Genomic DNA, 27,565 nt, shown 5'->3' on the forward strand with positions numbered 1-27,565 from the left:
TTTACGTAATATCTATATTTTATATTTTAAAATAGATATTTAAATCTTAATGTACTTTTTCCTTTTTTTAAATTGTGTATTTACTTTTATCATATATTTTACATTTTAAGATAGATGTTTAATGCTTAATGAACTTTTTCCATTTTTTTAAAAAATTGTGTATTTACTTATTATTATAGATATAATTCATATATTATATATTTATATTATTTAATTATTATTTATTTTCCTGTATATGTATTTCCATTTCTTGTACTTTTTATTTACTTAATATCTCTATTTTACATTTTAAGATAGATGTTTAAATCTTAATGTAGGTTTTCCCTTTTTTTTTAAATTGTATATTTCCATTTGTTATACTTTCTATTTACGTAATATCTATATTTTAAATTTTAAGATATATTTTTAAATCTTAATGTAATTTTCCATTTTTTAAATTGGGTATTTTCTTATATTATATATTTATTTATTATTTATTTTTCTTTATATTGTGTATTTCTATTTCTTATACTTTCTATTTACTAATAATTTTATAATTTAAGATAGATTTACATTTTAAGATAGATGTTTAAATACTAATGTACTTTTTCCATTTTTTAAATTGTGTATTTTCTTTTCTTATACTTTCTATTTGCGTAATATCTATATTTTATATTTGAAGATAGATGTTTAAATCTTAATATACTTTTTCCATTGTTTTTAAGTTGTGTATTTTTTTTTCTTATACTTTCTATTTACTTAATATCTATATTTTACATTTCAAGATTGATGTTTAATATTTAATGTACTCTTTCCATTTTTTAAAAATTGTGCATGTACTTATTATTGTATATATAATTCGTATATTTATATATTTATAAAATTTACTTATTATTTATTTTTCTATATATTGAGTATTTCTCTTTCTTATACTTTATATTTAGTTAATATCTATATTTTATATTTTAAGATAGATGTTTAAATCTTAATGTATTTTTACATTTTTAATGTAAAACGGCAATGTTTAATAGAATAAGTTGGACAAATAGTCAAATAGTTATATTTATGTTTTTTTCTTTTTTTATAAAATGATAATGTTACATTATGGAGATAAGCCGCTTTTTTTTAGTGAAAAATGAAAATCTTACATATGTTTAATGTAGTTTTTCTATTTTTTTATGTTGTATGTTTACATATTATTGTTATTTTTAAATGTAAAATGGTAATATTACATATTTTTAATGTAGTATTTTCATTTTTTTTATGTTGTATGTTTATATATTATTTATTCTTTTCGAAATTATATATAATGTTTTTTTTACAAAATAGTAATTTTACATTATGGAGATAAACCGTCTCTTTTTAGTGAAAAATGGTAATCTTACATATGTTTAATGTAGTTTTTCTATTTTTTATGTTGTATGCTTACATATTATTATTTTTTAAATTAAAAATGTAAAATGGTAATCTTACATATGTTTAATGTAGTATTTCCATTTTTTATGTTGTATGTTTACATATATTTATTATTTTCGAAATTATATATAATGTTTTTTGTTTTTTTTATAAAATGGTAATGTTACATTATGGAGATAAGCCGTCTTTTTTTCAAGTGAAAAATGGTAATCTTACATATGTTTAATGTAGTTTTTCTATTTTTTATGATGTATGTTTACATATTATTTATAATTTGCAAAATTAGTAATATTAAAGTGTAAAACTATATTTTATGCCACGTGTCATCTTTTGAGAGAAGTTTTTTTTGCTGATGTGGACGCTCTATGGAGCCTCAAAAGGTTCCTTTTATTAGTAAGGATTATACACAACTAACATTTAAATTTGATTTTTTTTTTATATTTTTAGTTTGAAGTAGGCATTTCTATTATATGTAACACAATTAACTAATAAAATATGAAGAATCAAGTCTGAGATTTTGGAGTTATGTAAAAAAAATATAATTATGTATAGAACATAAATTATCTTAGTTTAAAAGATCGGAATCTCATCTCGAATAAATTCACGAAAAGAACAAGTACTCCAATAATCTACTTAAAAAATAAAACCCCCTTTTTAAAAAAAAGCGTACTTAATAATATTTTTTACGTGTAATAGTTGAAAACTGACAATTGAATATCGATCTGGAATATTATTTTAATATATCTAATGGTAAAATATTAATTGTAATAATTTTTTTTTGAATTTTGTAATATTATATGAATTAGAAGTCTTTAAAATCTAAAATCTATTTTATTAACGTTATATATTTTTTATTAATTTATTATTTTGACGTTACAAAATATTGCTTTAGTTTTATTTGTATATTAATTTTTAAATAATTTAGTTTCTTTTTAAGTAAATTTAAAATTATCAAAAATATAATATATTTAAAATTATTTATTTAAATATATCCAAATATGATGTCTCATTTTTATGTGTGTTTGCGTTGAGCATATTAAATTGTAGTTTGTATATTAAATAACATATTAGAATATTCCAACCATTATCTAGACTAGCACAACTAAACCAGATTTTTGAAATTTAAATTTAGCCTAACAATAACATTTAAGTGATCAAAGAGGTTATATTCCTGTATTTAACCTTTATGCAATATATCATAATCGGTTCATAATATGGTTTTATGATTGCAATAAATCTTAGGTTATGGTGTATATAGTTAGTCTAATACTACGTCAATGTCGTCTAGCCAATATTAAATTTGTGATTATATTGAATCAAAAGTTAGAATAATCATCTTTTAAACTCTTTCAATAAATTTTCACAGAATATTTCTGACATTACAAAACATCATTAACTGGATAAATTTCTAATGTTTTGCAAATATATTTAATGAAAAATAATAATATATACATATATCCTTTTAGAATATATTCAATATATCCTCTAAGAATTGTTTAAAATTAGATATTTACATTTTTAACTAGATGTTTGTCCATATACCTACACAGACCTATTTGCAAGATTTTATAAGATTGTAACTTTTATTTTAAACTTACAACATGAGTCTGTGTTCAAACAATCTTATGATTATCAAAAGGCAAAAGATCGGAAAAACAATTCCCAACACTGTTATACTTTTAAGTTTAAATTCTTTATTGGAAAAACTAAATTATTTAATTATTGAAATTAATCCATAAATTAAAATACTATTTAGTTTGCTAATTAATGGATCTTTAATGTTTATCAATTTTTTTTCTCAGACAACGTGTTTTAATATATTATTGTTTTTGGACAATGTAACATAACCGGTACCCATTAAAAATTATGATATATTCAATAAAATTGACGTATTATTTTTTTTACAAATTTTAATCCTAATGTTTAATATGAAATATCTAGAGAACAATTAAGAGTGTAGAGTTCAATAATAGACTTTGATAATTGTAATGTTAAAAATGAGTCTAAACCTATTATTAATCAATTAGGTAAATCAAAATTTTTTGGGTAAAATTATTAAGTACTAAAATTATCTTTAAACATTATTCTACATAATTTTAATTATAAATTTAAAAAAAATTAGCTCCTTAATTTAAGAAAAATAATATCATAATTAATGGTCATGCCAAACCACTAAAAACTAACACCATGTACAATGCATATTATAACAAAAACCAATTCTGTATAAGTAGGAAAAATATATAACACAAAACATAATTTACAAATTTGAAAATTGTAGAATATTAGCGGCATAATTTTAATGAAGATTAGGAAAAAAAGATGTATGCGCATAGTATGGCATGTAAAAGAGGCAAGGAACAAACTATTATAAAAAGTTGTTGCCCAGGAGGTTTGAAACAATACAAAAAAATAACAACAGTGGTAGAGAAACATCTTTTAACAAAACTCATTGAGTCATCTCTGATACCAATTCACGCCGCGCCTTGAATTGTCATATTTTTCACTTATTCTCTCATCACCACAAAACCAGAAATAAAAAACTATTTCCTGCTACTACATAACATGGTGTCGTAAACTAAAAATGTTCAATACAATAAAATAAAGAAGAACATTAAGATATGCTACACACACTAACATCAAATAAGAAACACAACTAATATCCCGCGCGATAAGTTTTTTTATTTGTCTAAACTTTAGATTTTTTTTTCTTATGTCGAAGTGAAATAAAATAATAAGAAGATATATATGTTACATTTTCTGAATTATTTTTTTCTAATTTTGTATTCTCTGAAAATAAAGAACAACGAAGTTACTGTCATTTTAATTCAAACCAAAATTTTTAATTAAAAAAAAACACAATCACAAAATTATATTTATTATTTTTTTGTTTATAATTAAAATCATATCATTTTAATCTATAATGATTTTTAAAATGCTTCATAAAATTAAAAAAATATTTATAAAATAATTTTTATTACAACTTTCCTCCCGTAGGACGGGCCAACCCCTAGTATATATATAATGAAAGGTACTCCCGTAAAAAAAATTTTTAGAAAACCCTTTAAATTTTAATGATGGTATGTTTTTTTTCAAAATACATATTTTTTCTTTACTCACATTTAATAGTTTATTACTTATGAGATACTGGATCTAACCTCTAAAATAACAAGCTTAACATAATCAAAAAGAAAAAATAGTTAATATTCATAAATATTTTTTTAACTTGTTCCTTTATGAACATATATTATACCGATCTGAATCCTCATTATTACAAAATTAAGACATCACTACAATCAACTAGCCTACATATCCTAGTCTACTTATTTATTTTTATTCAATATTATTTTGATAATTTTTCCTTCAGCACATAATATATTATTAAGGACATTTATAAACGCAGCGACATTTTTCCTGTTTTTTTGGCCCAATACAAGTACCAACTCCGTTGGCATTTTTTCTCTTGCACAAATAGACACAACTAAAACCGGTACATGGAGCACTATTTGAAACACCACCTCCAGGAACACTATAATCCTTGGTATTTAGAATTTCAGTACAATTTTTGTTTCCATATGTTTCATTCGCCATTAACCCTGATAAAATATAACGAAGACATAAAAATATTAGTTTATATATCTTTAACAAGATAAAGTGTAGGAGTATTATATATTTTATGATAGGTTGGATATGGTGGATAAAATCATAACAAGATGTTTAGCGGTAAGTGGTTACATAATAGTTCAACAAGAAAGCAAGAAGAAGCGATAAGATAAAGTGGTTAAAAAAACTAAGAAAATCATTTTAATTGTAGCTTTTGATACTGTTTTTGTGATTAGTAACACTGAAAATGGTACAACTTTTACTGAAACAGTAAAAAGTTACTAATCAAAAAAAAAATATAAAGGCTAAAAAAACTAAAAACATCTATCTTGTGAAATATATTATATATATTGGTTCAGTTATATAATATTATATTTTAAAATTGCTTTTAATTAACAAAAATAAATTATAGTCGAAGAAAATTAACTACTTTAAATTTTAAATAAAAAATATACTTTATAATTTTTACATTGTCCTATCATTTTTACTAGACTAACGAGGATCAATAGAGTTTGCTTTCTCTTAGTAGATTCAATAAGTAAACCAAAACGAAAATATTAAACTATGAAAAATTTGCAAGCCTATTGTTTATGTTAGTATCCTTATGTCACTATCCAGGTTTGAATTTAACGTTAAATTGTGATGATTTTTTTTGTCTAAAAACTGTGACGATTTCTATAAATATTACTATCAAAATGCATATTTTGCGTAAAATTAAAAATCAAACCTATTGCGATGATGATGAAGGTAGCTATTATGGGACTCGCGATTTGAAAGAGTTTCTTCATCTCAAGTGCTTTGAACAAATTGATAATGATTTTTGTGGTTAGAAAAAACTAGTATATTAAGAAAACTTAAATGTATATCACCTTTTATACATCTAATTTAATTTATATACCTCCTTAAATTTTGGTTTGACGGATGTCGCTCACCATTGATTTCTGGTTTTTCTAATATTTTTTCTTAAAAAAATTACAACTACTTTTTTGGTTTTTTACAACCCCACAATTAAAGTAAAATACAATTTTTCATTGGTGACTTAGTTTAGAGGATAATTTTTTTTTTAAATATGAATCTCACCATTTAAAATATGTGGAAACAAATAAAATTAGGAAACACCAAACCTATCTCGGGAAAAGGAGAACTCATCCACCAAATTGGATAAAACCACATGTTTCTCTCCTTTATTGGTTAATAAAGATAAACATGTTATCAGCATACAAACAAACGATATTTCATTATTGGAATCTTCAATTTTCTACATAAACACATGGCATACTAGTTAACTTGAGATAACTTGATATTCAAACAATTTTCTAGATATGCAGCTCTCTTACATTAATACAATTTGTTTACGAAATAACATTCACAATAAAATCTACATGTGACATATTAGAATATTCCAACCATTTTCTAGAATAGCACCACTAAACCAGATTTTTGAAATTTAAATTTAGTCTAACAATAACATTTAAGTGATCAAAGAGGTTATATTCCGTATTTAACCTTTATGCAATATATCATAATCGGTTCATAATATGGTTTTATGATTGCAATAAATCTTAGGTTATGGTGTATATAGTTAGTCTAATACTACGTCAATGTCGTCTAGCCAATATTAAATTTGTGATTATATTGAATCAAAAGTTAGAATAATCATCTTTTAAACTCTTTCAATAAATTTGCACAAAATATTTCTGACATTACAAAACATCTTTATCTGGATAAATTTCTAATGTTTTGCAAATATATTTAATGAAAAATAATAATATATACATATATCCTTTTAGAATATATTCAATATATCCTCTAAGAATTGTTTAAAATTAGATATTTACATTTTTAACTAGATGTTTGTCCATATACCTACACAGACCTATTTGCAAGATTTTATAAGATTGTAACTTTTATAAAATATGTGAAAACAAAATAAAAGAAGGAAACACCAAACCTATTTTGGGAAATGGAGAACTCATCCACCAAATTGGATAAAACCACATATTTCTCTTCTTTATTGGTTAATACACCAAACCTATCTCGAGAACATCTACTCACCCACAGAAAACCCTAAGCAGCTTAGTCATAAAATGTTGCAATTTTGGTGATAAACCATTGCAAATGTGGATGTTTTGAGCCATTGATGATTAACATTGTGACCTTTTGGTTAACCGTTCCAACTGTTGGTTAGCATTGCATTCTAACCAAACATAGTGAAAAATAACAACTACAAAAAACACATCACGTGGTCGGATAAATTATGTACACCTCACTTGTTGTATTAGGCCCGCCTGTTTAGGTTTTAAAAACATGTCTTAAACCACTTGTAATGTTGTTGTACAGGATAGTCTACATTCATAAACAACACACGAAAGTAGACAAATAATTAGATCAGAATTGATCACTAAATTTGACTCTGAGGTCGCAATAATAACCGTAATATAAATCAAATCTGTGTTCATTTCTATTCATCTGCTTTTTTCCTTTTCTTAAAATTGTCAGAGAATTATGAGAATGATGGGGTTTTCCATGTATCTTTTTGTTCTTCTTCCACAACTTTTCTTACGTGGTCGGTAAGCTAATATTTTTAAAACCGGACCGGATACCGACTCGGTAAGCTACTGGTTAAGTGGTCGGACCGGTTCAACCGGTCGAACCGGATTTTCTATTTAAAAATAAATAAATCTAAATAATATATATTTATACTATATAGACCTAAAATGTAGTTCTACATATAATATGTCTATGTTCTCTTTTATTAATTAGATAATAAACAATAACCTTAAGTTTAGTTATATATATAAGTGAATACTATATCAACTAAAATTGATTTTTAAAAAATGAATAATCGTTTAAATTACATATTTATTTATTTTTACAACTAAAAGTCTGAAATTTTATGAATATAGAAAAATGAGAATAAAATATGAGAATCAAAAAGAGATTTTTTAAAAAAAAATTCTTAAAAAGGAATCAAGAGAAAACTAATTAAATAGTAAAAATTAAAATTAATTATGAAATATTATATTTTAATAAAAATTGAAAATACGTTAATTATATGTTGATTTCTATTGAACCGGGTTTTGAAGTTGAACCGGGTCATCGGTTTTACCGGTTTTTAGCTAGTTTCACCGGTTTTTTTCTCAAATCTGGGTTTTAAACCGACCGGACTCGGCTTATTTAACGAATATAAAAACTCATTTACTATTAAATCTATAATCAAATTCAATCATAGTAATTTACAACGACTATATAACTTGAAAATTAAATTATATTAAATGATTTAAATTTCAAACTCTATATAGTAATTCATATTTCCAATATTTAGACCTCCTTTATTATCCACAAAACCTTTCAATTACTTTTGTCAAAATAGTCGAATTGTTTACTTAGATTTACAATGCCCGACATAGCAACCAAGCGATGATACAATCCAATAAAGAAGGGACTTACACGGAGTTTTTTTCCCAGCTAAGCCAGGTACGAACTTTTTTATATAAATAACACTACTATTGTATTTACCTAAATTTATGCTAACTAACTTATTCTTAACCAATTTCAGATCATTTCTTTTTTATGAACCTCAATACAACTTCTGATCTGCAAAAGACTTAATCTGTTTCTTACATTATTTATCTTACTTAGCTACTCTTTTAGCTTTTAAACAATTGCGTAACCTCGATATTCACTAATTTTCAGACATTTTGAAAAATACAATGCTTCCATTTCAAACAAAAACTTTGAAACTTATAATTAAACATCGACTATCAAAACCCTTTTCCGCGCATCGCGCGGAGAACAGACCTAGTTTATTTAAAAAGTTGTGGGTTTTGGTAAATCATAACTTAATAACAATAAGAAATCAGAAACTATCGGTTAGATAAATAGAATGTTCATCATTCAAAGATCGTCAAATATTTTGAATAAACACATATACACTAAAACTCTATTTGTTAATATTCTATCCTACGATTTTGATTGTTTTATCATATACGTGTAACCAAAAGGTTCGAGTATAGTCGAAATGCTCTTGAACAAAAATAAAATCGATGTGATTCAGTCATTATCCAATTTTCAGATTACCAATTTAAATATATAATTAGTATTTTTAAATTGCATTTAAAATGAATATCACTCCCCCTGCCAACCGCAGGGTCCAAAAGCGCGGATGTTTTACTATCAAAAGTTTAATAATGTTAATGATTCTTGTATGTTATTATGTTACGATATTGAATTATATCAAAGCATAGAATTTTATAAAATTATATGATTTATGAATTTTATTATCTTCAAACAAATGATGATTCACCCATCTTTTTTATAAAGGTTATCTTGAATGATTTTTGGCCCTAGATTGTTACTTGAAAATGTAATTGCATTCTAACCAAACATAGTGAAAAATAACAACTACAAAAAACACATCACGTGGTCGGATAAATTATGTACACCTCACTTGTTGTATTAGGCCCGCCTGTTTAGGTTTTAAAAACATGTCTTAAACCACTTGTAATGTTGTTGTACAGGATAGTCTACATTCATAAACAACACACGAAAGTAGACAAATAATTAGATCAGAATTGATCACTAAATTTGACTCTGAGGTCGCAATAATAACCGTAATATAAATCAAATCTGTGTTCATTTCTATTCATCCGCTTTTTTCCTTTTCTTAAAATTGTCAGAGAATTATGAGAATGATGGGGTTTTCCATGTATCTTTTTGTTCTTCTTCCACAACTTTTCTTACGTTTTGGTCTTGCTGAAAATCCGTCAGGTAAAAAAAAAAGAAGCTAATTTAATTTAAAACTAAAAAAGATATCTAAACAAAGTCCGTTTAGTTTTTTTTAAACAATTCTTCTTGGTTTTTATTCTTACAGGATTCACCAGTTTAACTTGTGGTGCTCCGATGGGAACTAGCTTCCTAGAAAAAGCAACAAATATAACATACAGCTCTGATGCGCCTTACATCGATACCGGCATTGGCAGGAGCATCAAATCATCGTACCAGAGCAAATCAGAGCAACAAACATGGTATAAAGAGAGTATAGAAAACATTATCAAGATCAAACTAGGTATAGGTAACTAATTGTTTAACTTCTTCCGCAAGGTACCTCCGGAGTTTTCCACAGAGCTCTAGAAGCTGCTATACCTTCAACCTGACCACAGGCGATAAGTATCTGATCAGGGCCATTTTCTTCCATGGTGGTTATGACACAAGACCCTCTACTAAGTTCGATCTCCACCTCGGGCCTAACAAATGGGCGACAGTTTCAACCGCCGAGGAGACCAAGTCTGAAACATTTGAAATCATACACATATTGGCCACTAGCAGGTTACAAGTCTGTCTCGTCAAAACAGAGGATTCAACGCCATTCATCTCCGCTATAGAGCTGCGTAAACTCACCAGCAAAGCGTACGCGAACGAGTCGGGGTCCTTGCAGACTTTCTTGAGAGCAGACATTGGCTCCTTCTCTAAACAATCTTTAAGGTTTTAGTTTCAAGTTCATGTTAAAAAACAATGAAACGAACAAGTACTAAACATGCCCCTTATATATTGTTTTAGGTACGGATCTGGTGTCTATGGAGCAGATGTCTTTGATCGTATTTGGCTGCCATACAACTCCGAAAACTGGTCACAGATTAGAACCGATAATAGTGTAGACAACGATAATGGATTTAAGGTGCCAGAAAATGTTATGGCCACGGCCTCTGTTCCAACAGACCCGGACGCTCATATGAACATTTCGCTAACCGGTTTGCACCAGACATCACGGTTCTACGTCTGCCTACACTTCTCAGAGATCCAAGAGCTCAATCCCAACGACACCAGAGAGTTAAAGGTGATGTACAACGGAAGACTCATCATAGAGCCCTTTAAGCCAATAAGTTTCTATACTAGATCCTTTTTCCGAGATGAACTCGGTCCGAACGCAAATGGACAGTGCACATTTTCGCTTCAAAAGACTGCGAGTTCCACACTGCCTCCTCTGCTCAACGCCATGGAGGTTTACATGGTGAACTCTTTATCGCAGAATGAAACCGATACAAAAGAAGGTTATATAAATAATTATAATTTTTTGAACAAACTATTTTTATGTCTTATTGTTGATCTGGACCAAAAAAATATACTAACCTAAGCAAAATGGTAATCAGTTGATACGATGATAAACATCAAGTTGAGTTGCGGCATCAATAAGGTTGATCCATGCGTACCGCGGGATTACATGTGGTCTGGTGTTAACTGCAGTTACATTGACAGTGAGCAACCAAAGATCATTTCATTGTAAGTTTTGAGTTTGTTCTGTTTCTAGAACAGAATATATGATTTGTTCTTCACAAAAAAGGTTTTAAAAATCTTTGGCATATGGAAATAGGAACTTGACTACCCATGGCTTAACCGGGGAGATACAGGAATCCATATCAAACCTAAGTAGTTTACAAGTTCTGTCAGTATAATTGTACATAGCAGGAGAAGTTGTTATTTGAGAAAATATTGTCATGGGTTTGGAATTTTTATGTTTTTTATTGCAGTGATTTTTCTAACAACAGCCTGATTGGTCCGGTCCCGGAATTCCTAGCTCATATGACAAGTTTAAAAGTCATGTAAGTTGTTAGAATGTAAAATTTATAGTTTATACACACGACTAAACTAACATGTTATAACCTCTGTTTTTGACTCCGCTGCTTGCAGAAATCTGTCAAGCAATTTGCTATATGGTTCAATTCCTACGAGTCTCCTAGATAAAGTGCAAAGAGGATTGGTTTCACTGAGGTAACTAATTAAATCTTCAAACCTTTCTAGTCAAATGTGTGTTTACAATATTTACCTCCGTGAAAAAACTCTAGCATCGAAGGAAATCCTGGGATATGTTCCTCTGCTTCATGCGCAACCACAAACAAGAAGAAGACGAAGAAGAAGACCATGGTTATTGCATCAGTTGCAGCATCAATATTTTTGATCTTAGTCATTGTTTTAGTTATCCTCAAGAGGAGAGCCAAGCTTGGTCGTTATCCCAGTTCTGGTACGTACCAAATTATGCTTTTGACTAAATAAAAGTAAATCAATCAACTATTAATATTCTTCTGATAATGATTTTATAGATCATGATGATAATAATCTTCAGCAGTGCAATAATCAAAGTAGCTCCTCAGAAATGGCAAACAACATGTTCACATATGAAGACTTGGCGCAAGCGACCGATAACTTCTCCAATGTCAACTTCATTGGCCAAGGCGGGTTTGGTTATGTTCATAAAGGAGTTCTTCCCGATGGAACGGAGGTTGCGATTAAGCAGCTTAAAGCTGGAAGCGGACAAGGGGAACGGGAGTTTCGGGCAGAGATAGAGATTATAAGTAGAGTCCATCATAGGCATCTTGTGTCCCTCCTTGGTTACTGCGTAATCGGAACTCAAAGATTGCTTGTCTATGAGTTTTTGCCCAATAAAACGCTGGAGTTTCATTTGCATGGTACATGCGATTAATGGTTTCTGAAAATTAATTTCACCACCTTGCATTACACTATATTGTAATATTTGCAGAAAAAAGGAGACCATTGGATTGGTCAAAGAGGATGAAGATTGCTTCCGGAGCAGCTAGAGGATTGGCATACTTACATGAAGACTGTGAGTAAAATGGTCTTGTCTTTAAGTTGTATTGAACACATGTTTTTCAAAGACTCTTAATAGTGTTTTTGTTTCTTTGTCTTTATTTCTCATCAGGTAACCCTAAAACTATACACCGTGATGTAAAGGCTGCTAATGTTCTTATCGATGATAGCTACGAGGCAAAGGTATATTTAAAAATTAACTTTTAATAACCTGTCAAGGTTTATTTGAAACGTACGACTAAGTAAACATGATTGATTCATCAGTTAGCAGATGAAGAAAACATCGTTGATTGGGTGAGTAATTTTCGTTTTCCCTTAGTATCAAATTTTTTTTTTTTTGGGCACGGTTCTAAAATTTTACATCTTGCACTAGGCAAAGCCTCTTATGTTACAAGCCTTAAACACTGGAAACTACCATGGTCTTGTTGACCCGAGACTGGAGAAAGATTTTGACATTAGCCAAATCAAGAGAATGGTTCTCTGCGCTGATGCTTGTGTCCAACATTCAGCAAAGCACCGACCAAAAATGAGCCAGGTACAATCAGATTGAAAACATGAATTTTGAAGAAAAAAAAACTTTGTGAATTCCTCTGAAACTTGGGAGTCATTTCAGATAGTTCGAGCATTTGACAAGAGCATATCTCTAGATGACCTAATCCAAGGGGTTGCTCTAGGAGACATCACTAGTTACAACTTAGACGGGAGCTCAGATTATACCTCAACGGAGTACAAAGAAGACGTGAAGAAATTCAAGAGATTGGTACTTGAAAGCCAAACATTTGGTAGCAGCGATTTGACCAGTGACAATGCTCAGAGCTCATCAGGCTCCTTCTGCATCAAATCTGAGACGTAGGAGACCCAAATAAAAGAAACATATACACATTTATATCCAAGCCACGTGAATGGAAACTGAACAATAGTGTTTTATACGCATATTTTTATTCCGACAATGCCAAGAATGCCCTTGGGTGTTTTCATTTGTTATATCGAGAGTTTATCAATATGTTTCTCGCAAGACCATTTAGATTAAAGAATTTATAATAGATATATATCACAAAGATGTTTAATATTGAGAAATTGCATTCTCTATACAAGAATAACTGCATAATTTGCACAATAGAAAAGTTATTTTTTCTTACTGTGTATTTTTAATTAATACCAATATACCCCTTTTGTGTTATTAGAAAAAAAAAATACTCTAAATGTATATTGGCGATAGAATTAATGTCTTTGTCTCTTTTTTTTCTTCTTTTCGACAACCTTTCTTCTTTTTTTTTGTTTCTGTTTTTTTTTTTGCTTCTGTAAGAACTGTAATTTTTATGTTAATTTCACTTAACAAACTTTAACTTTGGTTTTGATCGGTGACATCCGCTGCTAAAAATTACTCCACATCTTCTTATACAAGCAAGAATCGCAGCATCACTGCGCAATCACGCCGTCCCTCTCCGTGAAGTCAGACCGTCCGTGGCGAATAAAAGTGATAGAACCAAAATCGGGATCACTTTAGCTAGGTGTTGGATATGATCCGAGAAGGCAAACGGCAATGAATGAATCTTTAGAACCTAAGACTCAAAAAACAAGTTTCACAATCGGCTCAGTAGTTCTGCTAATAAAGAAACAAATAAGAGTTATTAGGCGTAACATTGATGTCGAGAAAATGGTGCATGGGGCCGAGAAGTGTTGAATTAAATTGTCTCGATGATATTGCCAAGAAGAAAAAGCCGTTCATCGACATAGACATGTCATATAATATCACATGTCCTTTTTTCTTTGTGCTCCAACTTGTTAGTTTCAGACTTAATTTTTTTTATTATTATTCTACATGTTAAAACTCTTTATTACCAAAAGGCACTTATGATATTTTTTGTGTTTTTATAATGAAAGGTACTCCCGTAAAAAAAAGTTTTTGTTTTTAGAAAACCCTTTGAATTTTAATGATGGGATGCTTTTTTCTAAATATTTTTTTTTCTTAATTCACATTTCATATTTTTTTTTACTTATGAGATACTGGATCTAAACTCTAAAATAACAAGCTTAACATAATAAAAATAAAAATTAACTAGAAATACACATAGTATTTGTTAATATTCATAAATATTTTCTTAACTTGTTCTTTTATGAACATATATTATACCAATCTGAATCCTCATTATTACAAAATTAAGACATCACTACAATCAACTAGGCTTCATATCCTAGTCTGCTTATTTATTTTTATTAAATATTATTTTTATAATTTTTCAGTGAGCATATAATATATTATTAAGGACATTTATAAACGCAGCGACATTTTTCCTGTTTTTTTGGCCCAATACAAGTACCAACTCCGTTGGCATTTTTTCTCTTGCACAAATAGACACAACTTGAACCGGAACATGGAGCACTATCTGAAACACCACCTCCAGGAATACTATATTCCTTTGTATTTAGAATTTCAGTACAATTTTTGTTTCCATATGTTTCATTCGCCACTAACCCTGATAAAATATAACGAAGACATAAAAATATTAGTTTATATATCTTTAACAAGATAAAGTGTAAGAGTATTATATATTTTATGATAGGTTGGATTGGTGAATAAAATCATAACAAGACTTTTAGTGGTAAGTGGTTACATAATAGTTCAACAAGAAAGTAAGAAGAAGCAATAAGAGAAAGCGGTTAAAAAACTAATAAAATCTTTTTAATTTTAGCTTTTGATACTGTTTTTTTGATTGGTAACAATGAAAATGGTACAACTTTTACTGAAACAGTAAAAAGTTACTAATCAAAACAAATATAAAGGTTAAAAAAAAAACTAAAAACATCTATTTTTGTGAAACATAGTAGAAATATATATATTTGTTACGGTATATAATATTATATTTCAAAACTTCTATTAATTAACAAAAATAAATTATAGTCAAAGAAAATTAACAACTTTAATTTTTAAATAAAAAATATATTTTATAAATTTTTACATTGCCCTATCAGTTTTACTAGAACAACGACGATTAACGTAATAATAGAGTTTGCTTTCTCTTAGTAGATTCAATAAGTAAACCAAAACGAAAATATTAAACTATGAAAAGATTTGTAAGCCTATTGTTTATGTTAGTGTCCTTATGTTACTATCAAGGTTTGAATTTAATGTTAAACTGTGATGATTTTTTTGGGTCTAAAACTGTTACGATTTGTACAAATATTACTATAAAAATGTATATTTTGCGTAAAATTAAATATTCAAACCTATTGCGATGATGATGAATGTAGCTATAATGGGACTCGATATTTGAAAGAGTTTCTTCATCTCAAGTGCTTTGAACAAATTGATAATGATTTTTGGGGCTATATAAAACTAGTATATTAAGAAAACTTAAACGTATATCACCTTTTATACATCTAATTTAATTTATATACCTCCTTAAATTTTGCTTTGGCGGATGTGGCTCTCCATTGCTTTCTGTTTTTTCTAATATTTTTTTTTTTAAGATTTACAACTACATTTTTTTTTTCAACCCCACAATTAAAGTACAATACAATTTTTTCATTGGTGACTTAGTCTAGAAGATAAAAGTTTTCTAAAAAAAATTAAAACCTGTTGAACATGCTAAAATATGAATCTCTCCATTTAAAATATGTGGTAACAAAATAAAATAAGGAAACACCAAACCTCTCTCGGAAAAAGGAGAACTCATCCACCAAATTGGATAAAACGACATGTTCCTCTCCTTTATTGGTTAATACACCAAACCTATCTTGAGAACATCTACCCACCCACAGAAAACCCAAAAGAGCTTAGCAGGGGCGGATCTACTTACATAGAAGGTGGGGCACGTGCCCCATACTAATTTTATAAATTTTTGTTTGTAACAAAATTTTGAATAAAGGAATCTAGCATATTTGGTTAAATTGGGAAAATAGTTCCACATCCTCTTACGTGTGACCATATTTTTCTCCCATCTTTTATTTTATTTATGTTGTTAATGTTATGTTTACATGTCTCATGATTAATTTTCATTCTCATATTTTTATTTTTATCGTTTCTTGTTAAATTAGTTTTATATTTCTAATTTGATCAGCTTTGTTTCATTAATAAATATCAATCTTGACTTACAAATTTTTTTAATCTGTTTTCTCTTTTTCTAGAAAAATAAATAGTTATGTTTTATGCATATTAAAACATATTCAATCTGATAATAATACATTATTTTATATAATTAACTATTTTAATATTTTGGACCAATTGTAATTCAAAAATACAATTATTTTTAAAAGATTAAAATTTTCCATTATTAACTCATATGATATGTATTGAAATGTAAAATAAATCTTCTAAAAACATTTTTTTTTGACAACAAGACATTCACAGACTCATATTGACTCTGTAAACCAAAGCGGTAACTCCGCATCTATGTGAACGACGAAACACGGTTGTTTCCTAGCACTGCATGCTAAGCTATCCGTCCGTTGGTTCTCCGTTCGAGGTACATGAACGATGTCTGAGTTGAGGAAACTTCCTTGTAAAAACTTGATATCCTTCAGATAACTTTCAAATGCTGACCATTCTTCTGGTTCTGAAAACCATATTCACCAATTGAGAACAATCCGTGGCAAACGTAACCTGAAACTGTCTTAAATTCTTCATATATTCCATTGCCCAAATCAAAGCCTACACCTCCGAATGAAGAGGTGAAAGACATGCCCTTACATTCCTTGCCCCTAATAAACCATCAAAACCCAGTAGGGTACTATACCAGCCTTGTCCTGAAAATAGTTCATGAACCATCTATAAAGCACCAACGTCCTGACGTTACTAATGGGATTCTGGTCTGCACCTGAAGTTCATTCTTTTGATCAGTGAGTATTTGTGCCTCAGCCCAAAGTGTTGATTCCAATTCTATTAATTTAAGTGTTTTCCTTGGGTCAGTATCCAGATTACTAAATACTTTATTATTCCGACCTTCTATATATACCATAATATCCAAGCAAATTGATGATCATCTATCTTTGGATTAACTCTCCAAAAAAGATGATCCATATTACCAAAAAAAGACCTTGTAGGAAAAAAATTGAGATTCGATGGTATTTTATATAATGCCCACACTTGACGTGCTGGAGGACATTCAAAAAACACATGGTTTATTGATTCCTCCGGGTCTCCACATCGAGCACAACATATGTCCCCTTGTATTCCTCTCGCTTTGAGGTTTTTCATTACCGCTATACAACCTGAAAGGAGTTGCCATAAAAAATGCTTAATCTTCGGCGGACACCGCACTTCCCAACAGAAAGCTTTAAGTAAATCCACTGTGGGCCCAATAAATTCTGGTGGTTTTTCCTTATCAGGATATACCCGTTCCACTTGATACCCTGATTTTACCGAATATTTTCCATTGTTAGTGAAATGACATTCATTCCTATCTACCATCTTGATACCACTCAAATTACCCTAAGGAGTGTTACTCTCATCAAAAGAGGTTCAGATGTAGTACTTAGGGATCGAATCCACAAGGAGCTAGGGAACAATTAAATTTAGTGTTTATTAATTCTAAGAGTTGTAAATGTTTAAATGAAATAGCAATAGTAACAAGCGAAGTAAATAGTAAATGTAACTTGATTGGAAATGATATTAGATGCAGGGCCACTATTCAGGTGTTGGAGATTATAATATCTATAGATGCCTATTTGTTGCATGCATGATATGTTAGAGCTCAATCGCTTAACTCAGTGATCAGTTGTCGCATGTTTCACTGGTTAACAGGCTAGATCTCGTGTCTCAACGGTTAGTATATTGACAACGAAAGAGTGTCGATCGATGGTCCTACTGGGACGTCGACCGATACACCTTTGCCTAAGTCGACTGATAGTCAGTTGAGAACATCGATCGACGGTTTCTAGCCAGGCCTATGCGCGAGTATGATATGCCCTATTAAAATACTAAATTGGCGGTTAGCCCTCTCTAGCAGTCCTAATATGATAGATAGATGTCAAGATGGGATAACAAGGGTGCTTGAGTATGCAATCCTATGATCAAGTTCTAGTTAGCAAGGCTAAAACAAGCAATGAATACAAATCTATCATGAATATCACAACAAGGCAGATCTATAGTTTGGGGCTAATCCCACAACCCTATCTGAACCCTGGATCTAATAAATGAACTACTCAGACATAGCAAACCAATTCATAACAATGAAGAAATGAAAATTCATAGTATAGATGAAAAGAAATGAAAACAAGGAGTTCCAATCACAAGTGATCTTCTCTCCAAAACTCTCTCTTCTCTCCAAAACTCTCTCTTCTCTCTCAAAGTAAAACTGTAACAAAAAGCTCTCCTTGCCGTCAAAAAACTTAGGCAGTATATAATCTACTAGGTTAAAAACTCGTCACGGTATTTTCGTAATTTGGCTTGGACTTGGGCTTCAAGTCCGCTGGATCCAAAATGTCGCATGTCCAATGTCTCGACATCGATCGATGGTACTTGTGTACATCGATCGATATTAATCTTCATCTGTCGAGGCATCTCTTGGTGTCGATCGACAGCACTGGATGTGCATCGATCGATTGTTCTTCTTCTCGTCGACCTCTACATGGTCAGCTCGGGTGAAATGTCCTGTAAGCTCCAAAATGCTCCAAAGTCATAGCTTTACTCCGAAATGCACCTGAACCTGAAAACATACCTAGAAGAGTAGAAAACATAGTATATATAGTAAAACACCTATATACCATGGATGAAAACGGGTCAAATCCAAGGTATATCAACTCCCCCAGACTTATCCTTTTGCTTGTCCTCAAGCAAAACATACATGCAGTCTCTTTGAAAGAGGTTTGAAAATTTTAGGGACTACAGATTTTAAAGCATAGAAATCTTTTCCTCAACAATTTTGCAACCACATCTAAAAAGTCCTAATCACAGAAGCACACTATGCAATATCCTAGCTTAGCAACCATTTCTAACATAACACAACTCATCAATTCACGTCTGACATCCCTCTACTGACTTCATTTCTTAGCATAAATATAAAGTGAATGCTTTACCTTGGGAGTATCGATCATAGGATGCAAGGATTTCAGACAAGTATCTGGAGCTGCAGGAAAAAGTTAGTTCCTAATTTCTCTCTCTCTAATTTTCTCTCTTGAGTCAAAGTCTGCTTCCATTGCAGGATCAGTGACCAAGATTGGACAGGCTTCCATGAATCAAAACTTAATGGTGGTTGCCACCAAGCTCTGTTCACTTCTTTTTGACATATATCCAAGAGTTCTTTGCAAAGCGAGCCTTGAAGACTGCCGCCTCCAAGTCCCGTTTCGAACTCTTTTATTAGGGTCTTTATGAATCAAGCCTTAATGGTTTTAGCCACGAAGTCCTGTTCAGACTCATCCTAAGTAAACAATAGATCTTATTTATTTATTTATTTTATTTTATTTTATTTTTAAACAAATTACTAATTATTCTAGGATCGAAATTTAGAGAGAGAAAATGTGATAAATAATCTACACAAGGCGTTACCTTCCAAACCTGTCTGAAGAATCCGATCCCATGTATACCAAGCCCCAAGACAAGCGGTTATGTCAGGTTCAGTGTTGGAAATCAGCTTTGGTTACTTCACACGGTCAAGGCAAGTGTGTAGTTGATAGGTTGATCTGCTTTAGCATCTATAGTGCTATCTGCAATCACTAAATCTAAAATGGTGCTAAAGATTGGTTAGATATTCAAGTTTAAATCAATATAAGATTATAGTCCCTATTTTCAATAGCTAAGCATAATTTATTAAAATTCCTTTTATATAAGAATAAATAAATTATATCAGTAAATTTCCCCTCCAGACTTAAATTACACTGTTCCAGTGTAACTCAGCCGGAGTTATGATAGAATAATTCATGATGTACGAAATGTAACAAGTAAGGGAGATACATCTGACCAGATTAGATATCGATCGATGGGAAAATATTACATCGATCATCGTGTGTTTGTCTATGTCGAGCGATGTCGACGTCTCGTTGGCTGTCGATATTCAGGTCCTCCTACTTGGGTCTCCTAAATCTGAAAGAAATAAAACGAAAGTAAATAAATGTTAGCTAATAAAACCAAACTATAATACCTAATAGTGGATTGCCTCCCACTCAGCGCTTGGTTATAGTCATTTAGCTTGACTGTGGTAGTTATTGGCTATTTGGTGGAGAAACAGCTGCTTGTTGGGAAACAAGCATCCACGTCATCTCTGCACATTCTGGACTAAAATGTAATGAAACTTCTTGTGGCCTCATCATTTCTTGTCCATTTGTCATCCATCTTTTCAAGTACATTAGAGATGTTAAGTAGCATATCTTGAACGTTGTCAATGCTGACCTGGTGCCGGCCTATGTTGTCATAGGCGTATGCTGAAAGTTTTGTCAGTTCTTTGTGCATTGACTATATCGTCTTGTGTATCAGCTGCACGCCGGCTGGTGTAGACTCGGCGTCGATCGATGCGATTATGTGTTCGTCGGTCGATCTCGGCGACTTACCATCGAGCGATTTCGCTCGCTTCCTGTCGATCGATGCTGATATCTGGTGTTGGGCTGCGAGTTTCCTCTGAATGGCTTTGACTTGTTTCTGTAGCCATTATGCGTGGCTGTCTAGTCCACTGATTCTGTTGTCGAATGGAAAGTAGATGTCATCGCAGCGTTTGTCAAGTCGTTCCTCCATGGTGCCTATGGCAGTGTAGATCTTGGATGTGATCTTGTCAACCTCTGCTGCTGTGTACGGAAGTAACTCCACATGATTCTTGCCATCGATCCATGGCCCTCGTAGCCTGTCGATCAAAGATGAGTTTGCCTGCAAAATTTTTGATTAGTAATGTTATCAATATCCCTTTGGGCATGAAGTATTTGACTAGACAATTTGTTTAAATCTAGCATGACTGGTGATACGAAGCGGTCATGCATGATTTCTTAAGTCTTCAGCCTATTATCCATGGCTGAGATCTTAGCGTCGAGCGATGCGATGGTACACACGTCGATCGATGTGGCTGGTTGTTGGTCCTTCTTGCGAATGGTGTCCAGATCTTGCTGTAGTAGCTCGATTTTAGTTCTCAGCCAGTCCATGTTGTTGTTGAGAGGGTAGTACACGTCGTTTATCCTCGTGTCGATGTATGAGACTTCCCATTCATCCTTATGTTCTGCTGAAAATTGTGGTTCTGCATGGATCTGGGCTGTAGGAAGACTGACGTCGATCGATGGTGCATGTGGTGCGTCGATTGATGCTGAGGTCGTGGCTTCCTTCTCAAGTTGCTGACGTAAACTCTCAATTTCTGTCCTCATTACTACCATACTTCTGTAAAGCTCATTGTAGCCTCTATCCAAAGGTTGATGTGTATCTTCTACCAATGATTTGAGCTCCTCTCCCAGTTTTTTCTGAGCTCCACATATACCAGTCACCATCTCGTTGATTTCATCTTTGGTGTAGATTTCTGGTGCCAGTCTTGTGAGTGTGAAAGAAGTGGCATGTTCTGGAAGACAGATGTGACTCTCTTCAAAAAGAGATGATCTTTCCAATAATTTCCTGATGTCGTCCTTTGTGACAGGTATCATCTCACCAGCGACGCCTCGTGCGTGTCCACACTCATCTCTGTAGACTCCATACTCGTTCCTTCGTTCCCAAGTGAACTTTCTGGCTCCGTACATGTCAAAAGCGCGGTATCCAAATTCATAACATCTGTCGATCGACGTTGGTGTTATCTTGTCGATCGGTGTCTCAGTTGTCCCGTCGATCGATGCTTGACCTTTTGGTTGGCATGATAGATCTGGATTGATTTCTGTTGTGGCGACTCCTACGTGTTTTTTTGGATCGGTTTGAATGACGTCTGGAGTGCCACTTTGCTGTGAGAATAGGTTGTCAGGTCCATTGGCCACTTGAAGGATATCTGCTATGTCCTCTTTGGACACTTGTAAGATCCTTCCATCTATTGCACGTGCGTTGCCATCTGGGTCCCTGAAATTACCAAATTCATCAGGTGTTAGAAAACTGTAATCAATGTTTGCATTATCATTCAATTTAGAAATAGAAAGATTAGGTTTAAGAGTGGTATCGATCGATGTTGATACAGATGCATCGATCGAGGGCAGAATAATTTATGCAGAACTTGTGTTCTTGAGATGATTGCTCTTCATGGATTTTCCTGTTGATGTAGATGGAAGAGTGTTCATCTTTTCTGCTTCTGTGTCTACTCTGGTGTGGAGGTGGTTTCAGGGGTGCAAAACGTTTTAAATAGGTATCTATAAACCTAGTTGAGAGAAAATATTCTTCTGCTCCTAGATTTTCGCTGCGGCGCGAATATCGATCGATGTTCCTGTATGGGTGTCGATCGATGTGAGTGGTTGTTTTGCTGGACGAGGGTGGGTATCGACCGATGTGGAGTGCACTTCGTCGAACGATGTTGGAAACGTGGTGGTTAACTTATGTGTTTTAAGTCTTTCATCCTGCAAAGACATTTCTATTGCACGTTTCTTCCAATAATCATCATCGTATTCCTCTGTATGTTCCTCGTTAGGTGAAGTAATTACAGTGTCAACTGCAAAACTTTCATGGAAACCACTGTATGCCCAACTGCCTATGGAATAATCATCACGTTCTCTCTTGCTTGGAGGTTGGAAGGCAAAGTGTGGGTAACAATATTAGGTGGAGCGAAATGGTCAACCGGCTGATCAATGTCGAGCAACGTGTTGTTGCGGTCATCGTTCACTATTGACTCATTGGAATCGATCGATGGAAAAGTGGGGGTGTCGATCGATTCCGAGTACTCTGATTCGCACTCTGCTCCACAATGGCATGCGCCAATAAAGCCAAGTTCTTTTCCGTAATCCACAGAATTAATAACCTTTCTCTTAGGTTGGATAGGGTCGTAGTGGATGTTGGGGTCTAGCGTCAGACACAATTTGTTTTTGTTCATGTCACATACAGCTCCTACTGTAGCTAGGAAAGATCTTCCAAGTAGAAATGAAGAGTTCCAGTTAAGCTTGATGTCTAGGACATGAAAATCTACCGGGACAAGGACATTATCAATCTGTACCTCCAGATCTCTTATGATACCTCCTGATCGTTTTTCTGAAAGATCCACGAAGGTGAAGGATTTTGTTGAAGGTTCGATGGTCAAACCAAGCTAGTCTGCCATGATCCTAGTGAGGTTACTAATTGATGCTCCTGTGTCACACATTGAATGGGGAAATTCAACACTCTTGACTACGCATGGTATTGCAAACTTCCCATGATCACTCTTCTTCGATAATGTGATCCTGTGTTTCATATTCTCTCTTACTTGATGAAACATTCTCTTAATGTCCTTCTCAGTTACCTTTATTTCTCTGAAGAACATCTACAACCGGTGTGTGAAGTAAGCTTCATCAAAAGCTTTTTTGATTGGGATTCTGAGGACTCTTTTAGTGAAACCATCCATCTCCTTCTCGTTACCTTTCCTCCTAAGGTTCTTAGGAATTTTCTCCTTTCTTTTCCTTAATTTTCTCCCTTCAGTTTCCTGATCTTCTTGAATTGGTACTGGTGAACTATTTAAAGGGTTGGATTTTGGTTCGGGTGGGTTAGCTAATGGTTTCGGTGGTGGTTTGAGTGCGTTGATATAGTCATTATCGATTGAGGGTAACCGCACTCGGTATGTCAGAGGTGCCTGTCGATCGATGGGAAGTGTATTGTGACGATCGACGTCGGACTCACTCTGTCGATCGATGGTTGGCTCAACCGATCGATCTATTTTATCATAGAAAGGGGAGGGTGGGTGAGGATGCTTAGCTGCGAATTCCTCATGAGTTAGAATTCGAACCGCATTGCATTCAGTCGATTCAGCGGACGACGTCGATCGATGACTGGAGTTATCCGTCCATCGATCTTCGTCATGGTCCGTTGATCGATGCGAGTTCATCGACATCGGTCGACACCATTGGGATACGCCAAGACTCATGGAGCTTTCGATTTCGAAGTCTCCTTCCTCAAGCTTTTCATGTCTCACCACTTGCCAGAAATCATCATCTATGATGGCATTTACGTGGTGTTTTCCTTTATCAGCTCCTGCATCTCTAGCGAAAGCTTCTTGCCTCTTTATAGTCTCACCAGTCTGAATTACTTGCGTTTCAAGTTTTCTCACCTGAGTCCCTAAGGTCTCGATTTTGGTGTTCAGATTGTTGTAGGCGGAGTCTATTTTACCGTTGAAATCCACGGTGATTTGTTGTTGTTCCAACAGTACTCGATCAAGCATTTCTTCGATCTTGCTTTTCTGAGTCTGCGGTGGTGGATTCTGGTAGTAGGAGTTCGAGTAACTTTTGCTGTTGTTGAAGGGTTTTTGAAATTGTGAACTCTGGTTACTTCTTTTACCATTTCCAAAGAAGTTTCTGTTTCCGCCCTGGTTTCCAAATTTCTGGAATCCGGTACCTCCGATGTAGTTCACATTTTCTTCTCCTTCCGTATCTACTACTTCTCCTTCAGCTAAACAGACTTGCTTCCTAAGAAGCTTGTGCACCACATCTAACTTAGCTCTTACTTCGTCCATCTGTTCCTTCCTGATAGACGTTACAGACTTCTTCCGTTCAGAGTCAGTGTTTTTGGTTCTCCTGCTTGTGGGAACCGAAATTCGCACTGTCGATTTCCGTTTAAATAAGGAAACTAGGAAAACCATAATTTCCCAGAGGACCCAGATATCTGCTAATTACCAAACGTCAAGCAAAGAAGATCTTATTTCCGAATTTGCGTATGAGCGTTTACAACAAGGTATAATACTGGGCTCGAGAGCTGTCGGCGAGATTCCTAGTTCTAGCAACCCTAAGACGGCTAAACCTAATTGAGTCGCAGCTCGAAATAACAAAAACGGAAAAATGCCTAAATTGCTCTAAGTACTAAGTTTGCTCTTAAAAAGTTCTCTTCATGCTCCTCGCCTAGGACTCCTTATATACTAGCTCCAAGGTCGGTTTACGCTTTTACTCTTCTGCCCTTAAGCCGTCATAGCATAAAAATGGAGATATTCCATTTTTCCCGATCTTCACAATTATCTTCAAAACTTCCGTATTTATCTGCGGAAACTTGACATTTTATCCTTCCCTGTGGACCAAGCGTAAACCGTGCTGTGATTTACGGGCTCTTGGTTAAGAAATCGTAGGATGGGCCTCGAGTCGTGTTTTAAGTCCCTTTGGGCCGTCTTCCGACTCGACATGTTTACTACGAGTTCTTTCGATAAAGAACGAACTTTCCGCGGTTTTTAATTCGCAAATTCTGATCGATGATTAAGAATAGCGGAAAGCATAGACTAAGCTTGCTACGGTCTTCGGGAGATAGCATTTGAAGGTTCGACGAGAATGCATGGACTGGTGTTGTATCGATGTTCGGAAGAGCTTGGTCGTTACGCAACGACCGAGCTTTGGCTCAAGCCCGGTCGCTACGTAGCGACCGAGCTTCGGCTCAAGCTCGGTCGCTACGTAGCGACCGAGCGGGACGCGCGCTCGGTCGCTACGTAGCGACTGAGCTTTGGCGTGAGCTCGGTCGCTACATAGCGACCGAGCGGGACGATTGCTCGGTCGCTACGTAGCGACCGAGCTTTGGCTCGAGCTTGGTCGCTACGTAGCGACCGAGCGGGTCGGATGTTCGGTCGCTTCGTAGCGACCGGCATCAGCTCGGACTTGGTTGCTACGTAGCGACCGGACAGCGTGTATGTGCGGTTGTTACGCAACGATCAAGCTTGGTTCATTTGCTTTTGAATCTTCAAGGATACTTCTTCGTAAAAAATTCGTATCGGTTATTTTTTACGAAAATTATATCTTTCTTTTTACTATCTCTTTCGGAAATATGACCTCCGAGGATTTTCGGGTGGTAATTCTGTTGTGACCGTTTTTTACCCCAACACTGCTGTTAGCAAGGTTTTCGATAAGTCTAACAGCTTCAAACGGATTCCGAGTAGTGAAGTTTTCTTCACTGGCCGTATCAAAAGCCATTTGATACTGTAAGGCTAGACCTCGGAAGAAAGTGCTTAGCAGCTGCACTTCGTTAAATCCGTGGTGTGGACAGTCTCGCTGGAAGAACCTAAATCTAATCCACGCATCTTTGAAGGACTCTCCAGCCTCCTGCGAAAATGTGGAAATTTTGTTCCGAAGTTCTTCAGCGCGCGCCTCATCGAAAAATTTTCCTAAGAAAGCATTCTTGATGTCGGCCCAGGATATTAAGGATCATGTCAGTTGCTGCCTAAGCCAGTGCTTCGCTTCTCCATTCAGCGTGTATCTGAAGAGCTTGCACAGCAGGTAATCTTCGGGGACTCCTTCCATCCGAATAGCAACGATTAAATCCTTGAACCGTTCTAGATGGCCCAGAGTAGGGTATCTGCGACACGAGAGTGTAGTATTGAGGCTTCAGCTCGAAATTCTGCTTCTGGATCTCCGGAAGTCGAATAGCTGATCTGTTGGAATAGTACTCATCTGGGCGATTGTAGTCGGCCAGTGGTTTCGATCGAGCGTCCTCGTCTACAGGTTGAGCAGCTCCTGTAGTATCAGCATCAGGGATTACAGTCTCCTGAGCATCTATTTTCTGACATGTTGCATTACGCAGATGAACGTCCTGGTCATACAGGTTTCCGTTCTCGTCCTGTGTTAGAATAATAATGTTTACCATTTTTGAGGACACGGTATCGATCGACGTATGCGGTGTAATATCGATCGTTGTCGAACGATTTGGATCGATCGACGATGAAGGTCTGGTGTCGGTCGACGGTTGGTTGTGAGTATCGATCGACGACGAAGTTGTTGCGTCGAACGATGTGGAACGTTGACCTCTACGGATAGTGCTTTCCAAGTGAGCAGGATCGTCTGAGAACAGTAAGTATTTCTCCTTGTTGCTTCTGGTACCGATGGGCATGCACCTGAAAAGATAAGAAAAAGATTATGTTAGAAAGGGGATAGGGAAAAGAATAAGAATCAATAAAACTAAATCTAATGGCGATCAAAGCTCCCCAGCAACGGCGCCAAA

The 27,565-nt window shown here is 33.6% G+C and overlaps 1 protein-coding gene, 1 long non-coding RNA gene and 1 other non-coding gene across 3 annotated transcripts; 2 read left to right on the forward strand and 1 right to left on the reverse strand.

Annotated features, from left to right (window-relative positions):
* Positions 1 to 2,222: 2,222 nt before the first annotated feature.
* LOC117133312 lies at positions 2,223 to 8,714 on the reverse strand. The gene is made up of 2 exons (XR_004457117.1): positions 5,723 to 8,714; positions 2,223 to 4,988 (listed from the first exon to the last, which is right to left on the reverse strand). It is a non-coding gene; the product is annotated as an uncharacterized LOC117133312 (long non-coding RNA).
* A 581-nt stretch (positions 8,715 to 9,295) lies between these two features.
* LOC103833877 (LRR receptor-like serine/threonine-protein kinase IOS1) lies at positions 9,296 to 16,920 on the forward strand. The gene is made up of 16 exons (XM_033288983.1): positions 9,296 to 9,318; positions 9,675 to 9,765; positions 9,869 to 10,022; positions 10,099 to 10,479; positions 10,555 to 11,045; positions 11,145 to 11,274; positions 11,366 to 11,437; positions 11,523 to 11,594; positions 11,683 to 11,763; positions 11,838 to 12,013; positions 12,093 to 12,458; positions 12,530 to 12,613; positions 12,710 to 12,780; positions 12,862 to 12,891; positions 12,971 to 13,132; positions 13,211 to 16,920. The coding sequence occupies exons 2-16, from the start codon at positions 9,681 to 9,683 to the stop codon at positions 13,448 to 13,450; spliced, it is 2,595 nt and encodes an 864-aa protein (XP_033144874.1). The 5' UTR covers positions 9,296 to 9,318; positions 9,675 to 9,680; the 3' UTR covers positions 13,451 to 16,920.
* Positions 16,921 to 26,596: 9,676 nt separating this feature from the next.
* LOC117129111 lies at positions 26,597 to 26,702 on the forward strand. The gene has a single exon (XR_004452690.1). It is a non-coding gene; the product is annotated as a small nucleolar RNA R71 (small nucleolar RNA).
* Positions 26,703 to 27,565: the final 863 nt, after the last annotated feature.

The sequence above is a fragment of the Brassica rapa genome, chromosome A01 (assembly GCF_000309985.2).
Source record: "Brassica rapa cultivar Chiifu-401-42 chromosome A01, CAAS_Brap_v3.01, whole genome shotgun sequence".
Taxonomy (NCBI): domain Eukaryota; kingdom Viridiplantae; phylum Streptophyta; class Magnoliopsida; order Brassicales; family Brassicaceae; genus Brassica; species Brassica rapa.